This window comes from Entelurus aequoreus, linkage group LG03 (assembly GCF_033978785.1).
Source record: "Entelurus aequoreus isolate RoL-2023_Sb linkage group LG03, RoL_Eaeq_v1.1, whole genome shotgun sequence".
Classification (NCBI taxonomy): domain Eukaryota; kingdom Metazoa; phylum Chordata; class Actinopteri; order Syngnathiformes; family Syngnathidae; genus Entelurus; species Entelurus aequoreus.
The window spans coordinates 12,784,748-12,804,716 of NC_084733.1; the positions used below are offsets into that span (position 1 = coordinate 12,784,748).

The following is a 19,969-nucleotide window of genomic DNA, read 5'->3' on the forward strand; positions in this document are numbered from 1 at the left end:
TCAAAGCATGTGGATGCCATTTGGACATGTTTCATGTTAAAAACCAATACAATTTATAATTGTTTTTATTCTTAGAGCTCCCCTTTAGTTTGGTCCCAGGGACCTGGAAGGGTCTCAGTCAAAAATGCTTATATAGTAAGTCATTACAATTCCTTTTTATATTTTATTCACACTTAAATCTCTAGATCAGGGGTGTCAAACTCATTTTAGATGGGGGGCCACATGGAGAAAAATCTACTCCCAAGTGGGCCGTACTGGTAAAATCACGGCACGATAACTTAAAAATAATGACAACTTCAGATTGTTTTCTTTGTTTAAAAATAGAACAAGCACATTCTGAAAAATTTACAAATCATAATGTTGTTTTTTTTTACATTTACATGTTGCGGTTAATAGTATTCTATCTTTATTTGTCATTATTTATACTTTCTGAATGTATTATGTGATAATGTTCATCAGTCAACTCATTGGTGTTGATTTTCAATTTATCAAGATTTAAAAAATATCAAAATCAAATTACAGGATGTTATTTATGTAGTTTGCTCATTTTCCTCGACTGGTGCACAAAAATCATGTGGTTTTATTTTTTTACATACTGTATGTAGCATCATCTACAAAGATACAAAGAATTGCTGTTGTGACATCTCGTGGACACATTTAGAACAGCAGTTTCTTTCATTTAAAAATTTCGGCTCATTTTTATACTTGGCAAACTCATCCCGTGGGCCGAATAAAACCTGTTTCAAACCCCTGCTCTAGATCAACCTCAGGGCTGTCAATATAGTGTAAAGCAATAATATTAATAATAATAATTAAGCTCTTTTTTTTATTTTTATGGCAAAAACCCAAATGTACAATATGGTCCTCCCAAAAGAAATTCAAAATTTAATATTTGATGTGAAGTACAATAATGTTGCTACGGCTTGGTTATTGTACAGGTTACGAAACGTAAATGAAGTATCGTTGGCGGTTTTTGGATGTATTTTGAAAGTGATTCAGAGGCAGAATTGATTGCTCCCACCTAGAACGAGACGATTATCATTACGTTAGAATGAAAAAAAATAAACCTTTTGTATTTTTGTCTCATGAGGACTGTAAACGATTCCCAAAAAAGTGCAGTTCCCCTTTAACATAACATGGTGTCAAAGTTTAAGGCTACACGTCTACGGTGACCATAGAATGGCAACGTTTGGGCCCCCAGAGCGGTTTGATTTTGCCTTCCAGCAGAGTGTTCGCGATTGGAACAGTGCTTTTCTTAGGGCTTGAATTGCCTACTGTCTTCCGTGGTTGGTTAGGCACAGTGGATTGATGGCTTGGTCTGGGATTGGTTATTTCGATCAATCAATCGGCAAGTTGCGAAAACCAATGTTTAATTTTAAATTTAAAAAAATTTAGTAAATAAAGGGGAATATAAGCATGAGAAATGTCAATTGTGGCGTGTCGCAGGAGTTGGGTTAAATTGCGTGACTGCCACGCTCAAAGCTTGAACTTGGCAGCTCTGAGCAAGTGTTTGAGTGTGGTCCAACGTTGTTGACTTCAACGCAGGATAACACGATCAGTGGCCGCAAGGCGCCAACTCGCGGTGAAGATAGGGAAAGGCGAGGGGGAGTTACAGACAGACAACTCTTGCTACACGTTCAAATCGTTGTACAAACAGATCGAAATAACCAATCCCAGACCAAGCCATCAATCCACTGTGCCTACATTTACCCAACCACTGAAGACAATACGCAATTTAAACCAATCAGAAACAACATAAAGCGGGTCTTGGCGTTTGTCTTTCACACGCCTCAGATGTACGTTGTTTCTGATTGGTGTAAATTACGTAGTGTTCAGTTCAGTTTCAGTTTATTTCGAACATGCATACGATACAATGTAATGCATCAGACATTTCCGATTGTTTCATTACAGCACGTCCGAAAAGGAGTACCATAGCAATTTTATCCAATGTCCTTGTTCTCTGTAACAGAACAGTGAACAAATAAATAATAAATAAATAATATACCATAGTAAGCAAACAAATATTAAAACTCAAGATTTAATATTCAAAAAATCGCAAGAAATCTGCGTTCAAAGAACTCCGGCTTATTAGTGATTTCCAGAGCTCAAAAAAAGTCTGCGGGCTATAGAGCGTTTTCTAATCGGGCTCCAGTACTCTGGAATGCCCTCCCGGTAACAGTTAGAGATGCTACCTCAGTAGAAGCATTTAAGTCCCATCTTAAAACTAATTTGTCTTTAAATAGACCCCCTTTTAGACCAGTTGATCTGCTGTTTCTTTTCTTTTCTCCTCTGCCCCCCTCTCCCTTGTGGAGGGGGGGCACAGGTCCGGTAGCCATGGATGAAGTGCTGGCTGTCCAGAGTCGGGACCCGGGGTGGACCACTCGCCTGTGCATCGGTTGGGGACATCTCTGCGCTGCTGACCCGTCTCCGCTCTGGATGGTCTACTGCTGGCCCCACTATGGACTGGACTCTCACTATTATGTTAGATCCATTATGGACTGGACTTTCACAATATTATGCTAGACCCACTCGACGTCCATTGCATCCGGTCTCCCCTAGAGGGGGTGGTCACCCACATCTGCGGTCCTCTCCAAGGTTTCTCATCGTCATTCACATTGACATCCCACTGGGTTGTGAGTTTTTCCTTGCCCTTTTGTGCGCTATGAACAGAGGATGTCGTCGTGGCTTGTGCAGCCCTTTGAGACACTTGTGATTTAGGGCTATATAAATAAACATTGATTGATTGATTGATTGATTGAAATACATAAATAATCTTCAATCACTTCACATCAAATATTCCACTTTGAAATATTGTTTGGGGAAAAAATATTGCACATTTGTTTTTTTTTACAAAAAAGGGCATAAAATGTTTTTGCTTTATATCGACAGTCCAGTTTTACTTGACAAAAAGGGCATATAACAAACAAAAAAAACATTGTAAAATAAAAAAATTGATGGATAGATCTTAAGTTTATTATAGAGACTTGAATGTTGAATGTAAAAAAAAATAAAAAAAATGTATGACTTATTTTTAACACCCAGGAATTTCAGTAGGATTTTTTTAAACGGTCATTGCTCAAAAAATAATAACACAATAAAAATGTTATGAATAAATTATTGGCCTATTTAGGGTTCCAATGACTTCACATCATTTAGAATTGTTTTTTTATTTATTGGGGGGGGCGTATTGCATATTTTGACATACGAAACGGGGTTTTCTTTGACATAAAGGGTATAAACATTTTTTAACCAAAACGACGGATCGACCTGAAGTTGATTTTCAGATTTAAGCGATGAATAATCAAAAATAAAAATAAAAATATGACTTATTTTTAAAATTTTTATGACTGAGACCCTTCTGGTTTCTCGGGACCAAACTTGAGGGGAGCCTTAAAGGTTTAAAAATAAATCTATATATCGTGTTGGTTTTGAAAATTTTAAAATATAAAAATGGCCCCCCGCATGCTTTAATTTTTTTAGTGTGTGACCCTCAGTGGAAAAAGTTTGGACACCCCTCTGCTGTGCACTTCACGGAAACTCACCATGGTAAACGCTGCATGACCGGAAGGATGCCATGAAACGATGCCGTAAAAATACATCTATAGTGTGTGTGTGTGTGTGTGTGTTGACCGTGGCCCACCTGAACCATGAACCAGTAATAATGCAGAGAGAGAGCGGCGTGTGTTCACTACATACCCCGCAGGCAAGCAGCAGTGGCGTCCTGAGGCTCTGAGAACACGGCCTGGCTGGGCAGACTGTTCCTGGAGCGGGTCACCGACTCCAGCTGGGAGGCCCGACCCAGGAGGGATGCCGCGTCCAGGACCTCCCCTTCTTTGGCTTCCAGGTCCGACTTGGAGGTGGTGAGCGGCCGGGGCCCGATAGGAGCTCCAAGGCGAGTGGGGTCGTTAAGGCAGGCGGCGGTACCACTGTCCAAACTCAACACCCGGGCGTGCGTTTTGGTGCTGCCCGCGCCGAGGGTACGCCGGGAGGCGCGTCGCCTTCCTCCGGGGCGTGCTACCGCCTCCGAAGCTGCTGCCGCGGATTTTAACACAGAAGACGACGAGGCGGCGCTGGTTGCAGTGTGCTTGGTTTTGAGAGCCCGGTAGCGCCCCTCTGGTGAGTGGCAAGACCGCGAGGTGGCACTGGACGAGCTGTCCGTGCTCAGATGGTGGGCGGAGCGGAGACTAGAGGCACAGCTGAGTTCACTCTGATCGCTGGAGTCCTCCTCTCCACCCCCAGTAAACACAGCGCTACAAGGCTTGGCCAGTCCGCGCATGGACATGTGGTCCCGGTGGCGGCTGGCGTCGAAGCTGCTTGCCCTTTTCTTGCCCGTTCGCCTGCGTTCACTGCGGCCAGTCGACAGAGAGCAAGTCCTGTGAACAAGGTTGGCCGACTTTAATTCTATGTGGTCTTTCACATCCCCCTGCTGTGCCATGGTCTCTCCAGTTGAGCCATCAGCACTGGTTCTGGTGCCCGGCTCTTCTATACCTCTACTGGACTCAAGGAGGTCCCGATCTGTAGACAAAACGCTGTCCGCCTGCTGGTTAACAGTCAGCTCGTTGGCGTGAGGGTTCTTGTTGGCCTCCCTAGATGGAAGGTTACTCACGCCTCGTGAGCCGCCCGCGATTGAAGTCCTGCCGTCCGTGTGAGTGGACCCCATGTCCCCTTTGTCCCGTGCGCGCTCGTCACCTGAGAGCGAGAGCAGGCTCTCCACATGTGTCGAGCTGGTCTGCTCGCTGTGGAAGCTGCTGACAGTGCTGTTGGTGTCCCGGTCCGTGCCGCTGCAGTAGCTCTCGGTGGAGCCGCTGCTGCGAGTACTCAGGCTGCGCAGGCTTTCGGCACTGCGCTCCCCCCGGCGGGATTTGCCTCCCGCAGAGGAGCATTTCCCACTTCCACCTGCTATTTCCACTTGGTACAGACCTGAGCTGCCCTCCCCAGCTTCCCTGGAAACGGAGCGAGCTACCCTGTGTGTGTCTTTATGTCTCGAACATACTATTCCCGAGGTGGAGGCCACTGCTTGGTCCTGCTGGTAGAGACGCTCGGTTGCCTCCCTGTCGCACAGCCCCAGCCTGTGTGGCCTCGCAGCCTCCAGCTCGCACACAGTGTCAAGGCCACCCCTTCGGGGCTGCGGATAGAGAGTGAAGTCCGGCAGACCTGGATCGGGGAAGGCGGACCCTGCCGAGCTGGAGGTCCGAGGCAAGCCCCGCGAACGAGGCTCTTTCCTGAAGGTCTGCGACTGTGTGGACGTGTGAAGGGTGGTCTCTGTGTCGCAGGAGGACAGGCTGTAGTGATAAGCACCCGAGGCGCAGAGGTCTGCGGCTTCCCTGGACAGCTCGGAAGGACACAAGGAGGTGGAGGGTTGCAGGGAGGCAAAGGAGTCGTTCGGAACGAGGCAGTACATCTTTGTGTCCGAGAGCAGATCTACAACCACAAACACGCAACGTTAATACATGCACGATGTCACATTGTAATGCTCCTTTGCGTCTGTGTGTATACCGTGGTCGTGACTACAGCTCTCCACCAGAGTCAAGCTGATGTCATCTGATGTCTTTCCCGCTTCTGCACACATAGGAAGGGAAGCAATTAGGAGATGACAGCTTTATGCATTATTAATACACTGGTGACCGCTATCTGTGAGCTGCCACTTCCTGTCTTTTGTTTCTTTGCTGTCAACCTGGAGATGACCTCCACTGAGAATAAAGTAACATATTGTTACTGCACACTCTTCCCAGTAACACCCCCTTCAATCAAAGTAAATTACTGCACGTCAATCACAGTAACTGATAGTTAACTGTGCTTCAATCAAAGCAACAGATAATCACTTCCCTTTAATGTAACAGAGAGCTACCACACATCAAAATAACAGACAGTAACACCTTTAAAGTAATATTTACTTAAATCAAAGTAACTGATAGCTACTGTACTTCAATCAAAGCAACAGATACCGTTAATCACTTTAAAGTAACAGACCGCACATCAAAATAAGAGACAGTTACTTCTTTAAAGTAAGTTACTTCACTTCAAAGTAACAGACAGCTACTTCACTTTCACTTAAATCATAGTAACACAGTTTACTTTAAAATAACAGTTATTGAGCTTCAATCAAAGCAACAAATAGTAATTTCAAAGTAACACTTAGCGGTGTTTCACTTCAAAGAAACAGGTAATGACTTCACTTTAAAAGAAACTTAGACTTAGACAAACTATTGATCCACAAGGGAAATTGTTCAAAAAGATAGCTACTAAACTTCAATCAAAACAACAGATAGTCACTTTACTTCAATCAGAGCAACATAATTATTTCACTTTAAAGTAACAGATACCGTATTTCCTTGAATTGGCACAGGGAATATAGTATTCGCACGTCTAGAATTACTGCCGGGTCAAACTCGTTTCTCAAAATAATTAACGCATGCTTGGCCTTATCGCCGGTTCATTATTAACGCCGGATCAAATTCGTTTCGCAAAATATTAATTTTATTATCGCATGTCTATAATTTTCGCCGGGTCAAACTCGTTTCGCAAAATATTTAGCATATGTCTAGAACTTCCGCCGGGTCAAATTCGTTACGTCACGAGTGACGATTTACCTGTCCTCATTTTCAAAATGGAGGAAGCTGATTTCAGTAGTTTGCAATCGCACAAAGGAAAAAAGATAAAGAGTTATTTAGTAGGATTTAAGGTCCAAGCTATTGAATACCGGTACGGTATGCTAAAAAGAACAGTAAGCAGCTATGTTTTATTAATATACCGTAGCTGCGTGTGTCAAATACGGTATGAGTCATTAAATGACTCCCGCCTCCTGGTGGTAGAGGGCGCTAGTGATCCTTCTTGCGACTTCCGGTACTGCAGAAGAAGTGACAACACGCAGCAACAGATCGTCTTTTTTTTCCTCTCGCCTGAACTTTTAACATGGAGGATTACATACCGGTATCTAAAATAAAACAGTTTTCTAAACTGGACTTTCAATCGAAGCAGGAGGTAATAATTAAAGGAATATCTCCATCGAGACAGAGAGACTTTTAAAACTGAAGAAAGAAAATAAGGAAGACTTCTATAAACAAGTTATCGATGCTTTTGGTCAGAAGGAGCTGCAAATGGACTCCATTTATAAGTACAGGTAAGACCATAATAACGTTTTTTTTATTAAATGTGCTTTTCATGATGGTATGCTTACATCACACTCAAAGCGCACGCCTAAATTTACCGCATTCCTTTTGGTAAACGCCGGAGTGAGAAGAGGTTTTAAAATAATTAGCGCATGCACGGTCATCCCGCAGGCTTCCGGTAAACGCCGGAGTGACAGGAGGTTTTGAATTAATTAGCGCCTCTGCGGCTATTCAAGGAAATACGGTAGCTATTAAACTTCAAAGTAACAGTAACACATCATTCAAAGCAATAGATAGTTACTTCACTTTAAAGTAACTTACTTACTGCACTTTAAAGTAATTTTACTGCACTTCAAATATACTTAGTTCAGTGGTTCTTAACCTGGGTTCGATCGAACCCTAGGGGTTCGGTGAGTCGGCCTCAGAGGTTCGGCGGAGCCTCTGCCGCGGAGGTTTAAGACACACCCAACTCATCGTGAAAATAAAAACTTCTCCCTATCGGCATATTATGGATACCCCCAAACAATGTTCCCTCTAATTTGCAGGTGTGTAATTTGTTGTGAGTTCATGCTGTGTTGGTTTTGTTCTTTGAACAAGGTGATGCTCATGCACGGTTCATTTTGTGCACCAGTAAAAAAACATAACTTTGTCTTGAATTTGAAAAAAAACAACATTTCATTTTTCACTAAAGAAGGGTTCGGTGAATGCGCATATGAAACTAGTGGGGTTCGGTACCTCAAACAAGGTTAAGAACCACTGACTTAGTTACTGCCTTCAAAGTTACTTAGTTACTGAACTTCAAAGTTACTTAGTTACTGCACTTCAAAGTAACAGTAACAATACTACAAATACAGTTAATTACAGTTAGTTCACGGGTAGGATTACTGAATACTACCAATCTTTGTCAATGGGTGGCAGCAAAAGTCATTATATTCTCATGCAAAATTATAACGTCTGTATATTTATACAGACATACAATTATTATGTCTTTTACAGTCCACTTGGAATTGGATTAGGGGGGCAAGCGCACGAGTGACCCACCACACACCAACACAAATGGGGCTGCGGACAAAACAAGCTTTGTGTGTGGCACACACTTTGAAAGTGTGCATTAGCCCCATTTGCAGGACAGTTACTGGAACAGCAGTGCATGTTTAGGCTTGTTATTTGCAAGATGCTGTTCTCTCTCTCTCTCCGGGTGTTTGCTTATACTGTGGTCCACAGAGATTGGCTCTCATGTTTATTCCATGTGAGTGAGCAGTCTGTCTAACGCCTCCCGTGACTGCGGCCATGGAAGTCACAGGGGCGCTGAGTCAGACGCAGCGATCTTGCGGGGAAAAAGAATGCATCGCGGTGTGTTAGCCAAGCATGACTCGGCACGTGGGGCTGCAACTGTTACCTTTGGCTCCTGTTGCTCTCCCCAGAGTGGACAGCATCTGAAAAGTGAACGCATAGATGAGAGTGGATACGACAAGATGTGTTGTCATGACTTCGCTTCCTGGCTTGGAGAGTTTGTGGATTGTAAATGTTCAAGCAGGGTCAGCAGCCGAGGTGTGTGATGCTAACGGAGCAAGACATCCAGACAAACTAGGTAGCTTTAGGGGCTGGGTAGTACATTAAACCCGCTGACAGGAGGCCAAGTCGAGGTAAATCCTGCTGATAACGGCTTCCGAGGATACATAATACAAATAAAGACATTATATTGGTTATTAGGGGTGCACAAAAAAATAGATTCACATCCGAATCATACTTTTTCTAACCTGTTATGAAAAAATTTAATTATAATCATTAAAGGCCTACTGAAAGCCACTACTACCGACCACGCAGTCTGATAGTTTATACATCAATGATGAAATCTTAACATTGCAACACATGCCAATACGGCCGGGTTAGATTAGTAAAGTGCAATTTTAAATTTCCCGCGAAATATCCTGCTGAAAACGTCTCGGTATGATGACGTTTGCGCGTGACGTCACGGATTGTAGCGGACATTTTGGGACAGCATTGTGGCCAGCTATTAAGTCGTCTGTTTTCATCCACAGTATTCTGGACATCTGTGTTGGTGAATCTTTTGCAATTCGTTTAATGAACAATGGAGATAGCAAAGAAGAAAGCTGTAGGTGGGAAGCGGTGTATTAGCGGCCGGCTGCAGCGACACAAACACGTAGCGGCTACGTCGTAGCCAGTGTTTCATTGTTTACATTCCCGAACGATGACAGTCAAGCTTTACCATTGGCCTGTGGAGAACTGGGACAACATAGACTCTTACCAGGAGGACTTTGAGTTGGATACGCATGCTTGTGGAGATGGGACAACAGAGACTCTTACCAGGTGGACTTTGAGTTGGATACGCGGTACCGTGAGTACGCAGCTGCGGCTTCCAAACATTTGATCGCTTGCCCGTACGTGCGTGCCGCTATGTGCATGTCACGTACGTAACTTTGGGGAAATATATGTGCTGTATGAACTTTGCGGAGGTGAACGGTACTTTGGGCTGTGGGATTGAGTGTGTTGTGCGGGTGTTTGATTTGTATTGGCGGGTTATATGGACGGGAGGGGGGAGGTGTTTGTTATGTGGGATTAATTTGTGGCATATTAAATATAAGCCTGGTTGTGTTGTGGCTAGTAGAGTATATATATGTCTTGTGTTTATTTACTGTTTTAGTCATTCCCAGCTGAATATCAGGTCCCACCCGCCTCTCACAGCATCTTCCCTATCTGAATCGCTTCCACTGCCCTCTAGTCCTTCACTCTCACTTTCCTCATCCACGAATCTTTCATCCTCGCTCAAATTAATGGGGAAGTCGTCGCTTTCTCGGTCCGAATCGCTCTTGCTGCTGGTGGCCATGATTGTAAACAATGTGCAGATGTGAGGAGCTCCACAACCTGAGACGTCACGCTACTTCCGGTACAGGCAAGGCTTTTTTTATCAGCGACCAAAAGTTGCGAACTTTATCGTCGATGTTCTCTACTAAATCCTTTCAGCAAAAATATGGCAATATCGCAAAATGATCAAGTATGACACATAGAATGGATCTGCTATCCCCGTTTAAATAAGAAAATCTCATTTCAGTAGGCCTTTAAACCAAATACATTTCAATAATTAGTTTGAACCGAGAATCGGTTTGAATCAAGAATCGTGTTGAATTGAGAATCGATTCTGAATCGAATCGTCGCCCGAGGAATCAGAATTGGATCGAATTGTTAGGTGCCTATAGATTCACTGTCACCCCTGTTGGTTATAGTTACAGTATGATGCAGAACAGGGGTCTTTAACGTTTTCCAGGCCAAGGACCCCCAAACGGATGGCGAGAAGGAGCGGCGACCCCTAAATCATATATCTTGTATGAAATATTGATTGCATTTGACATTAAACTGGTCCTAAAGGTAAATTGTGCAATACTAACGCTATTCAAATAACAGTATTGTGCCACTAATAGCTAACTGGCAATATGAACAATAACAAGATCTGATAGCTCATTTACAGCTCATTTTATTACCTGTTCTGTGTTATATGTGTTTTATGTTGCACGATTGCACCAAGAAAAATTCCTACTTAGATAGATAGATAGATAGATAGATAGATAGATAGATAGATAGATAGATAGATAGATAGATAGATAGATAGATAGATCCATCCACCCATCCATCCATACTATCCATTTTCTCTGGATTTATTATCCAGTGAAAATGTTTAAACACAGCCAATATTGTTCAAACAGCTGGCAACACAAGATAATGGTGTTTTTCTACAATGGTGGTAGCATCACAGTCTAGGATTGCATGAGTGCTGCCAGCGCGGAGGAGCGGTTCATTGAGGGAAGCATGAATGAAAACATATCCCTGAACATTTCAAAAATACTGTCCCTTCAGAAGTTAGAGCTCTCATGCAAGGCCCTAACCACGAGCCATCAGGAGCAAGTGTAAAATGTCTTGCTCAAGGACACAACGGATGCTACTAGGATGGCGGAAGCTGGGGATCGAACCAGGAACGCTCAAGTTGCTTGCACGGCCGCTCTATCACCCGAGCCACAATGACCATGTCCTCTAAAACATTATTCAATCTCTCCCGGTACAGTAGTGTCAATATGCCCACATCTAATATCAAGTATGTGTAGTTACGCCCTTATTTTGATTTGTTAAGTCTATCTAATAGACCAGGGTGTCCAAACTTTTTGACTTGGGGGCCGCATTGTTCTAAAAAGACAAGGTTGGGGGCCAAAAGCCTACTGCATTTTTACAATAAGGGGTCATGAGATGGTTCTCTCCTTACCTGCTGGTTAGACTCTATTCCAATGTAAGAATTCCTTGAACTGCAGTCCACCGGCGGAGTCTCTTGCCTGATGAAGTCCGCCATCTCCATCCCCCCGCCAGGGTCCCTGTGGGCACACACACGCACAATGTCATTACAGTGTCCTCCTTCCTTAGTCACCGAGTCATTTATCTCACTAATGTAGTGCTTCTCAAATAGTGGGGTGATGTCTCAGGGGGGGCTGAGGGTCAAGGGACAGGATATCAGGGTTGGAGGGCTAGGCCGGGGCGAAATGGCCTAAAAATACTAAGACGCTTTTGTTATACCGTATTTCCTTGAATTGCCGCCGGGAATATAGTATTCGCCTGCCTAGAATTACAGCCGGGTCAAACTCGTTTCGCAAAATAATTAGCGCATGCTTGGCCCTTCCGCCGGGTCAAATATGAGTCATTAAATGACTCCCGCCTCCTGGTGGTAGAGGGCGCTAGTGATCCTTCTTGCGACTACCAGTACTGCAGAAGACCGGTGCTGCAGAAGAAGACAACAAGCAGCAAGCTGAGCAGCGATCGTTTGCTTGCACTTTTACCATGGAGGATTACATATCTAAAATAAAACAGTTTTCTAAACTGGACTTTCAATCGAAGCAGGAGGTAATAATTACAGGAATATCTCCAGAGACTTTTAAAACTGAAGAAAGATAAGGAAGACTGCCTTTGATCAGAAGCAGCTGCACGTGGATATCATTTATAAGTAAAGGTAAGACCATAATAAAGTTTTTTTTAATTAAATGTGCTTTTCATGATATGGTAAGCGCCGGAGTGAGAAGAGGTTTTAAAATAATTAGCGCATGCTTGCCCATCCCGCATGCTTTTGGTAAGCGCAGGAGTGAGAAGAGGTTTTAAAACAATTAGCGCATGCTTGCCCATCCCGCATGCTTTTGGTAAGCGCAGGAGTGAGAAGAGGTTTTAAATTAATTAGCGCCCCTGCGGCTTTTCAAGGAAATACGGTATGTTGATCAATCTGCATTGTTAATTGTTAAGTTTTTAAATGTAGAGCTTCTTATGGGAGGCAAAACTTACAGTCGCGATCAAAAGTTTACATATACTTGTAAAGAACATAATGTCAAAACTGTCCTCCAAAAGGTCTTATCTTTGTCCATGTGATGACGGATTAAACTAAAATGTAGCTGTTTGGCCACAATACCCAGCAATATGTTTGGAGGAGAAAAGTTGAGGCCTGTAATCCCAGGAACACCAGGCCTACCGTCAAGCATGGTGGTGGTAGTATTATGCTCTGGGCCTGTTTTGCTGCCAATGGAACTGGTGCTTTACACAGAGTAAATGAGACAATGAAAAGGGAGGATTACCTCCAAATTCTTCAGGACAACCTCAAATCATCAGCCCGGAGGTTGGGTCTTGGGCGCAGTTGGGTGTTCCAACAGGACAATGACCCCAAACACACGTCAAAAGTGGTAAAGGAATGGCTAAATCAGACTAGAATTAAGCTTTTAGAATGGCCTTCCCAAAGTCCTGACTTAAACGTGTGGACAATGCCGAAGAAACAAGTCCATGTCAGAAAACCAACACATTTAGCTGAACTGCACCAATTTTGTCAAGAGGAGTGGTCAAAAATTCAACCAGAAGCTTGGGGATGGCTACCAAAAGTGCCTTATTGCAGTGAAACTTGCCAAGGGACATGTAACCAAATATTAACATTCCTGTATGTATACTTTTGACCCAGCACATTTGGTCACATTTTCAGTAGACCCATAATAAATAATAACCAAACTTCATGAAATAAGGAGTTGTAGAAATGATTGTAAACTCAAGACAGCCGTGACATTACGTTCTTTACAAATGTATGTAAACTTTTGACCGCGACTGTATGTCTACAATAAAACACTTAAAAAATGTAGCATTTCATTGCATGCAAAAAAAATATATAAACTCCAACATTTGAGATCGATAAAGTACAAACTAAAATATTCTGTCTTGAATAAAATACTTGTTTAAAATGAATTGGTGAAAAAAATGATGTCCCAGAGGGGGGCATGAACAAGAATTATTGAGAAGTAGAGATGTCCGATAATGGCTTTTTTGCCGATATCCGATATTCCGATATTGTCCAACTCTTAATTACCGATACCGATATCAACTGATACCGATATATACAGTCGTGGAATTAACACATTATTATGCCTAATTTTGTTGTGATGCCCCGCTGGATGCATTAAACAATGTAACAAGGTTTTCCAAAATAAATCAACTCAAGTTATGGAAAAAAAAATGCCAACATGGCACTGCCATATTTATTATTGAAGTCAAAAAGTGCATTATTTTTTTGAACATGCCTCAAAACAGCAGCTTGGAATTTGGGACATGCTCTCCCTGAGAGAGCATGAGGAGGGAGGTTGAGGTGGGCGGGGTTGGGGGGAGCGGGGGGTGTATATTGTAGCGTCCCGGAAGAGTTAGTGCTGCAAGGGGTTCTGGGTATTTCTTCTGTTGTATTTATGTTGTGTTACGGTGCGGCTTTTCTCCCGAAATGTGTTTGTCATTCTTGTTTGGTGTGGGTTCACAGTGTGGCGCATATTTGTAACAGTGTTAAAGTTGTTTATACGGTCACCCTCAGTGTGACCCGTATGGCTGTTGACCAAGTATGGCTTGCATTCACTTGTGTGTGTGAAAAGCCGTAGATATTATGTTTAAACACCGGTTTAAATGTAACTTAGATATTGGGTTTCACTATGTAAAGCGCTTTGAGTCACTTGGGAAAAGCGCTATATAAATATAATTCACTTCACTTCACATGTGATTGGGCCGGCACGCAAAGGAAGTGCCTTTAAGGTTTATTGGCGCTCTGTACTTCTCCCTGCGTCCGTGTACACAGCGGCGTTTTAAAAATGTTTTACTTTTTGAAACAGATACCGATAATTTTAAAACCGATACTGATAATTTACGAAATTACATTTTAAAGCGTTTATCGGCCGATAATATCAGACTGCCGATATTATCGGACATCTCTATTGAGAAGCATTTACAGTATCTCATTTTCTTTCAGTCAGTCACCCTGACTGAATAAAAGAGGGGAAGAGGTTGTGTAACTAGAAAGGAAACATGTATGCCATAACCCCTAAAATTAAACCAAAAAAAATCAACTCCGTAGTTTGGGGAGAGCAGCAAATGATGCTGCGGGTCTATTTATAGCCCAGATGTGCTTGTTCAACCAAGCCGGTATGCCGAAAAACAAACAGCAAGCCAGGGATTGTCTATAAATCATTTCCATACGCCAACAACATTTCGTAACAGCTCAGGCTGCAAAATAAACATCAAGCAGAAAGTGGAAAAAGCAGCAGTGGAAGGAACAGAAACAACAACACTTGAAGAAACATCAGGTTCAGTTAGAGTCCAGCTAAGGACTGCCTTTTTAAAAAGGTCACCAGCATGAGTCACATGGGCAATAACATTATTATATATTATGCATGGAAAAATTGGCATTAAAGTATGTCTGAAGCCTTTGAAAACTTCCCTGGCTTTTTAGAACTGCAGCGACCACAGGTGAGGTCTGTAATGCAGATCTACTGCAGAACCAAAGAGCCAAGCTCCATCTGGTGTCCTCTTACTGCTGATCAGGCCCTCATCTTCAGCCCTTATCATCCTGTCAATCACAGCACCTCAGGTTACGCTTTAATCTAGTGAGGAGGCGCAGGTGTGTAAGAAGGCAGAGCAAGCATTGTGTCAACAGAAAAGTGCCAAAAATGGTAGGGCATGAATCGGCCGTTAAATGGATCAAATTGTAATCATTGGGCAGAACCACAAAAATGTAACATTGATGCTGACTGAGCCATTTGCTCCTAAGTACTTGGTTGTGTTGCTGCTTCGTTTGCAATAGGGCTGGACGATATGGCTGAAAACTGTGTCACAAAGTAAGTGTTTTCTGTTGGTCGATATCGATAATTATTGATATTTTTATGACCGGAAATAAGGAAGAGTGAATCTGGAAATTATTCACACTTTTTCCACATTTTGTTATATTACAGTCTTATTCCAAAATGAAATACATTTATGTTTGTCCTCGATATTCTACAGACAATAAATACCCCATAATGACAATGTGACAAATGTCAGTGTTTCCCATACATTCATTTATTTGTGGCGGCCCGCCACGAAAGAATTACGTCCGCCACAAATAAAAAAAAATAAAAAATTATTTTTATTTTTTTTTGTCCTGTCCAGCTTCTCAGGCAAATCATATAGTTGAATTTGATGCCCATATAAGCTGTTCAGATTTACTTTACAAAAGAGAAGTGTAGGATACTTCTCTTGTTGCCTTATTTGTATTTGACCACTACTGTTTTCTGTTTATTTGTTACTGACTGTGGCAGGACACCTCTGCCTCCGTTTCACTTTATGTTGCTGGTAAATAATATGGTTGTAGTAGTAGGCTAAAGTTAAATTATTTAGTATGCACTAATTAAAGGGGCAGAGCTTTAAGAGACATTTTAGCTTTTATATTTTATAAGATATATTTTTTGTAAGACCCACAATTAATACATATATTTCAGTGAATAACTTATTGTTCAAATCTGTATATAAATATGTACATAAAGTGTTGTAATTATATTGTAAAATGGATGGATGGACGTTTAAAACAAAACTGTTATTATTAATAAGTATACATTTTTTGAGCCTTTTTAGAGAAAATCATATCATTGTAGTAAATTATGCAAATTACTCGATGATGTCATGGTGACCATGCCCATAGCCACGCCCCCACCGCCACAGGTATCTTGGCAGTTTATGGGAAACACTGAATATATATATATTTTTAATGTTGCTCATGTACATTAAGTATTCAAAGCGTTTTCAAAATTTTTTGTTGATGCACCTTTGGCAGAAATTACAGCCACAAGGTTGGCACACCCATCTTCGGACAGTTTCGCCCATTCCTCTTTGCAGCACCTTTTAAGCTACATCAGGTTGGATGGAAGCATTTGTTGTCATCCAATATGTCTCAGTACATTGCTGCATTCATCTTCCCCTCTATCCTGACTTGCCTCCCAGTCCCTGCCGCTGAAAAACCTCAGAGGACAAAGCTACGAACAATGGGAGACCGGGCTTTCTGCGCCGCCGCTCCCAGTCTGTGGAACGCTCTCCCTGACCACCTGAGGGCACCACAGACTGTGGATGCTTTTAAAAAAGCCTTAAAAACCCTTCTTTTTTTTTAAAAAAAACATTTTTTTTAGATATATGCATACTAGTTCTAGCTATTAGGCTGTTCTAGTTTTTATTTTTATTATCTTTTTATTTTTTTAATACACTGTAGCACTTTGAGGTTGTTTACTCAATGTAAAGTGCTTTTTACAAATACAATCTATTATTATTATTAAAACAACCCCACAGCATGATGCTGCCACCACCATTCTTCACTGTAAGGATGGTATTGGCCTGGTGATGAGCGGTGCCTGGCTTCCTTCAAACATGACGTCTGGCATTCACACCAAAGAGTTCAATCTTTGTCTCATCAGACCAGAGAATTTTGTTTCGAATTGTCAAAGTATTTCAGGTGCATTTTGGCAAACTTTTACTAAGACATGGCTTCAGTCTGCCTACTCTACTATACGGGCCTGATTGGTGGATTGCTGCAGAGATGGATGTCCTTCTGGAAGGTTCTCCTCTCGCCACAGAGGAATGCTGTAGCTCTGGCAGTGACCATCGGGTTTTTAGCTCACCTCCCTGACTAGGGCCCTGATCGCTCAGTTTAGACGGCCGGACAGCTCTAAGAAGAGTTTTGGTGGTTCCAACTGTCTCCCATTTACAAATGATGGCGGTCACTGTGCTCATTGGGACATTTAAGATTTGTGCCTAAAGACAATCCTGCCTCGGAGGGCTACAGACAATTCCTTTGACCTCATTCTTGATTTGTGCGTTGCCATGCACTTTCAAGTGTGGACTTTATATAAAGACATGTGTGCACCTTTCTAAATCATGTCCAACCAACTGAATTTACAAAAGGTGGACTCCAGGGTGCCCCTGAGCTCACTTTTGAGTTTCATGGCAAAGGCTGTGATTTCTTAGTCTTTTATTGTTAATACATTTGCAAACATTTATAAAACATTTTTTTGAACATTGTCATAGTGGGGTATGGTGTGCAGAATTTTGAGAGGAAAAATTAATGTGAATGTGAATTATATTTTTCTCTGGAGACTCAAAGCACTTTACATAGTGACACCCATTATCTACATCTTTAAGTTATATTCAAACCAGTGCGGGTGGCACTGGGAGCAGGTGAGCAAAGTTTATTGCTCAAAGAAACCCTCAAGTTGATGACACGGCCGCTCGACCAACCGAGTCACGGAGTAAGGCATAACATAACCAAAATTGGGCAAAAGTGAAGTGCTGTGAAGACTTTCCGGATGCACTGTAAATATAAACATTTCGATTTAAAATGCAACTTTCCTCTGATTATAATCCCCTCGGCTATCAAGGGAAAAAGGAAAGGAAATGTCAAACACAAGCATGGAAAACACTTAATTAGGGCTGCAACAACTAATCGATTAAATCGATTAAAATCGATTATTAATATAGTTGTCGATTAATTTAGTCATTGATTCGTTGGATCTATGCTATGCGCAGAGTTTTTTTTATTTTTTTATTTTAATAAACCTTTATTTATAAGCTGCAACATTTACAAACAGCTGAGAAACAATAATCAAAATAAGTATGGTGCCAGTATGCTGGGTTTTTTTCCCCAATAAAATATTGGATAGGATAGAAATGTAGTTTGTCTCTTTTATCCGATTATTAATCGATTAATCGAAGTAACAATCGACAGATTAATCGATTATCAAATTAATCGTTAGTTGCAGCCCTACACTTAATCAATGTAAACAAAATTCTAAAATCACACTGAACACTTAATCTCTTATCATGAAGGTGCAAAAATAAGGAATACGTAAGAACAGCTTAATAAAGTGTAACAAAATAGTGCAAAGTGTGAAAATGTAAATGTAGAAAAACCTGAGAAGAATGATTTTCTGCAGGTTTAGTGCAAGTAAGTTACAACTGTGTAACATTTAACTTGGTCCGTTATTCTTATTTAAGTATAAAAAGGAATTTATGTTATGCAGTAATTATTGTTTGAATATTATTGGACCAAATAACAATCATTTTTAAAGTACAACATTTTATAATTTATTTTATTTACACAGTTTTGCACTTAACAGAGATCTCAGTAAGATAAAAAAAATAAAAAAAAGATATAGAGGAATTAAAAAATATCAGCTGAGAGTCGAGGGGGCCTTTTTGAGGGTTCATGGGGCATTGAAGTTGAAAAGATTTTACTATTTTTGAGATGCATTGACATTTCCTACATAGAAACGCTGTAAAAATGCAATTTAAACAAAAATAGCCCTACGGCTAGTGTTTTCATGCACAATATGAAAAGATCAATTTAAAGTTCAAAATAAATTTAAGAATAATGACATAATTGTGATAAATATTGTAATTGTAAAAACTTGAATATTTTGTTGAACAAGTGAGTCACTTAGTAAAGTCATGGATGTAAGATTGCATTAATGGAGCCTGCTATGAGACATTTGTGTTCATTTATAACATGAAGGTTTTTATTACATGTAATTAGGGCTGCAACTAACGATTAATTTGATAATCGATTAGTCTGTCGATTATTACTTAGATTAATCGATTAATAATCAGGTAAAAGAGACAAACTACATTTTTATCCTATCCAGTATTTTATTGGGGAAAAAAACAGCATACTGGCACCATACTTATTTTGATTGTTTCTCAACTGTTTGTAAATGTTGCAGTTTATGAATAAAGGTTTATTTATTTAAAAAAATATATATAATAAAAAACTCTGCGCATGCGCATAGCATAGATCCAACGAATGGATGACTAAATTAAATCGGCAACTATTTTAATAATCGATTTTAATCGATTTAATCGATTAGTTGTTGCAGCCCTACATGTAATCTTAATAAATTCATGATTATTCTGCATATTGTTGTTTGGGAACATTTGGCAATGCAGCGCTAGATCTGGTACAAGTTAATGGATTTAGTACTGTAAATCATCATTAAAATCATGAGACATAATATCTACATGTCAACAGCAATAATCATGAATTTATTAAGATTACATGTAATAAAAACCTTCATGTTATTACTTACTGAGAGTAGCAACTTAGGAAAATGACTCACCAGGCAGTTTGTAGTTTTATTTTCTCAATCTTTCCTTCTCTGCATGTTTGCTTCCCTCGCAATGCTGTTTCAGTCACTGCATTTCCATTGCAGCTTTTCGCAAAATAAAAGCGATATTTCTTAAAATGTCAGCAAAGTTTTCATTACAGAGTGTTTTGAGACATGAGCCGTAATTCTCATAAGATTTCGTCCCGTGAAACTCCACTTTCAGGAAGATGGACGCTTTGGCCATAAGATGTACAGTAACTGCACTTTGGTCCATATAAATAAACATAGTGTTCATACATTATATCTAGTCTTATACATAGGGCTGCACAATTATGGCCAGAATAATAATTAAGATTATTTTTATCAATATTGAAATCAGGATTATTCATTGTTAGAAAAAAC

General features: G+C 41.0%; 1 protein-coding gene across 3 annotated transcripts in view; it reads right to left on the reverse strand.

Moving 5' to 3' along the window:
- pcnx1 (pecanex 1) overlaps positions 1-19,969 on the reverse strand; it is a 116,867-nt gene that overhangs the window by 77,539 nt on the left and 19,359 nt on the right. For all 3 annotated transcript variants that reach the window (XM_062041258.1, XM_062041257.1, XM_062041256.1), the window contains exons 3-6: positions 11,383-11,488; positions 8,509-8,545; positions 5,497-5,559; positions 3,697-5,421 (exon numbers count right to left, since the gene is read on the reverse strand). In XM_062041258.1, the coding sequence (XP_061897242.1) occupies positions 3,697-5,421; positions 5,497-5,559; positions 8,509-8,545; positions 11,383-11,488 (1,931 nt within the window). The remainder of the gene's footprint in view (positions 1-3,696; positions 5,422-5,496; positions 5,560-8,508; positions 8,546-11,382; positions 11,489-19,969) is intronic.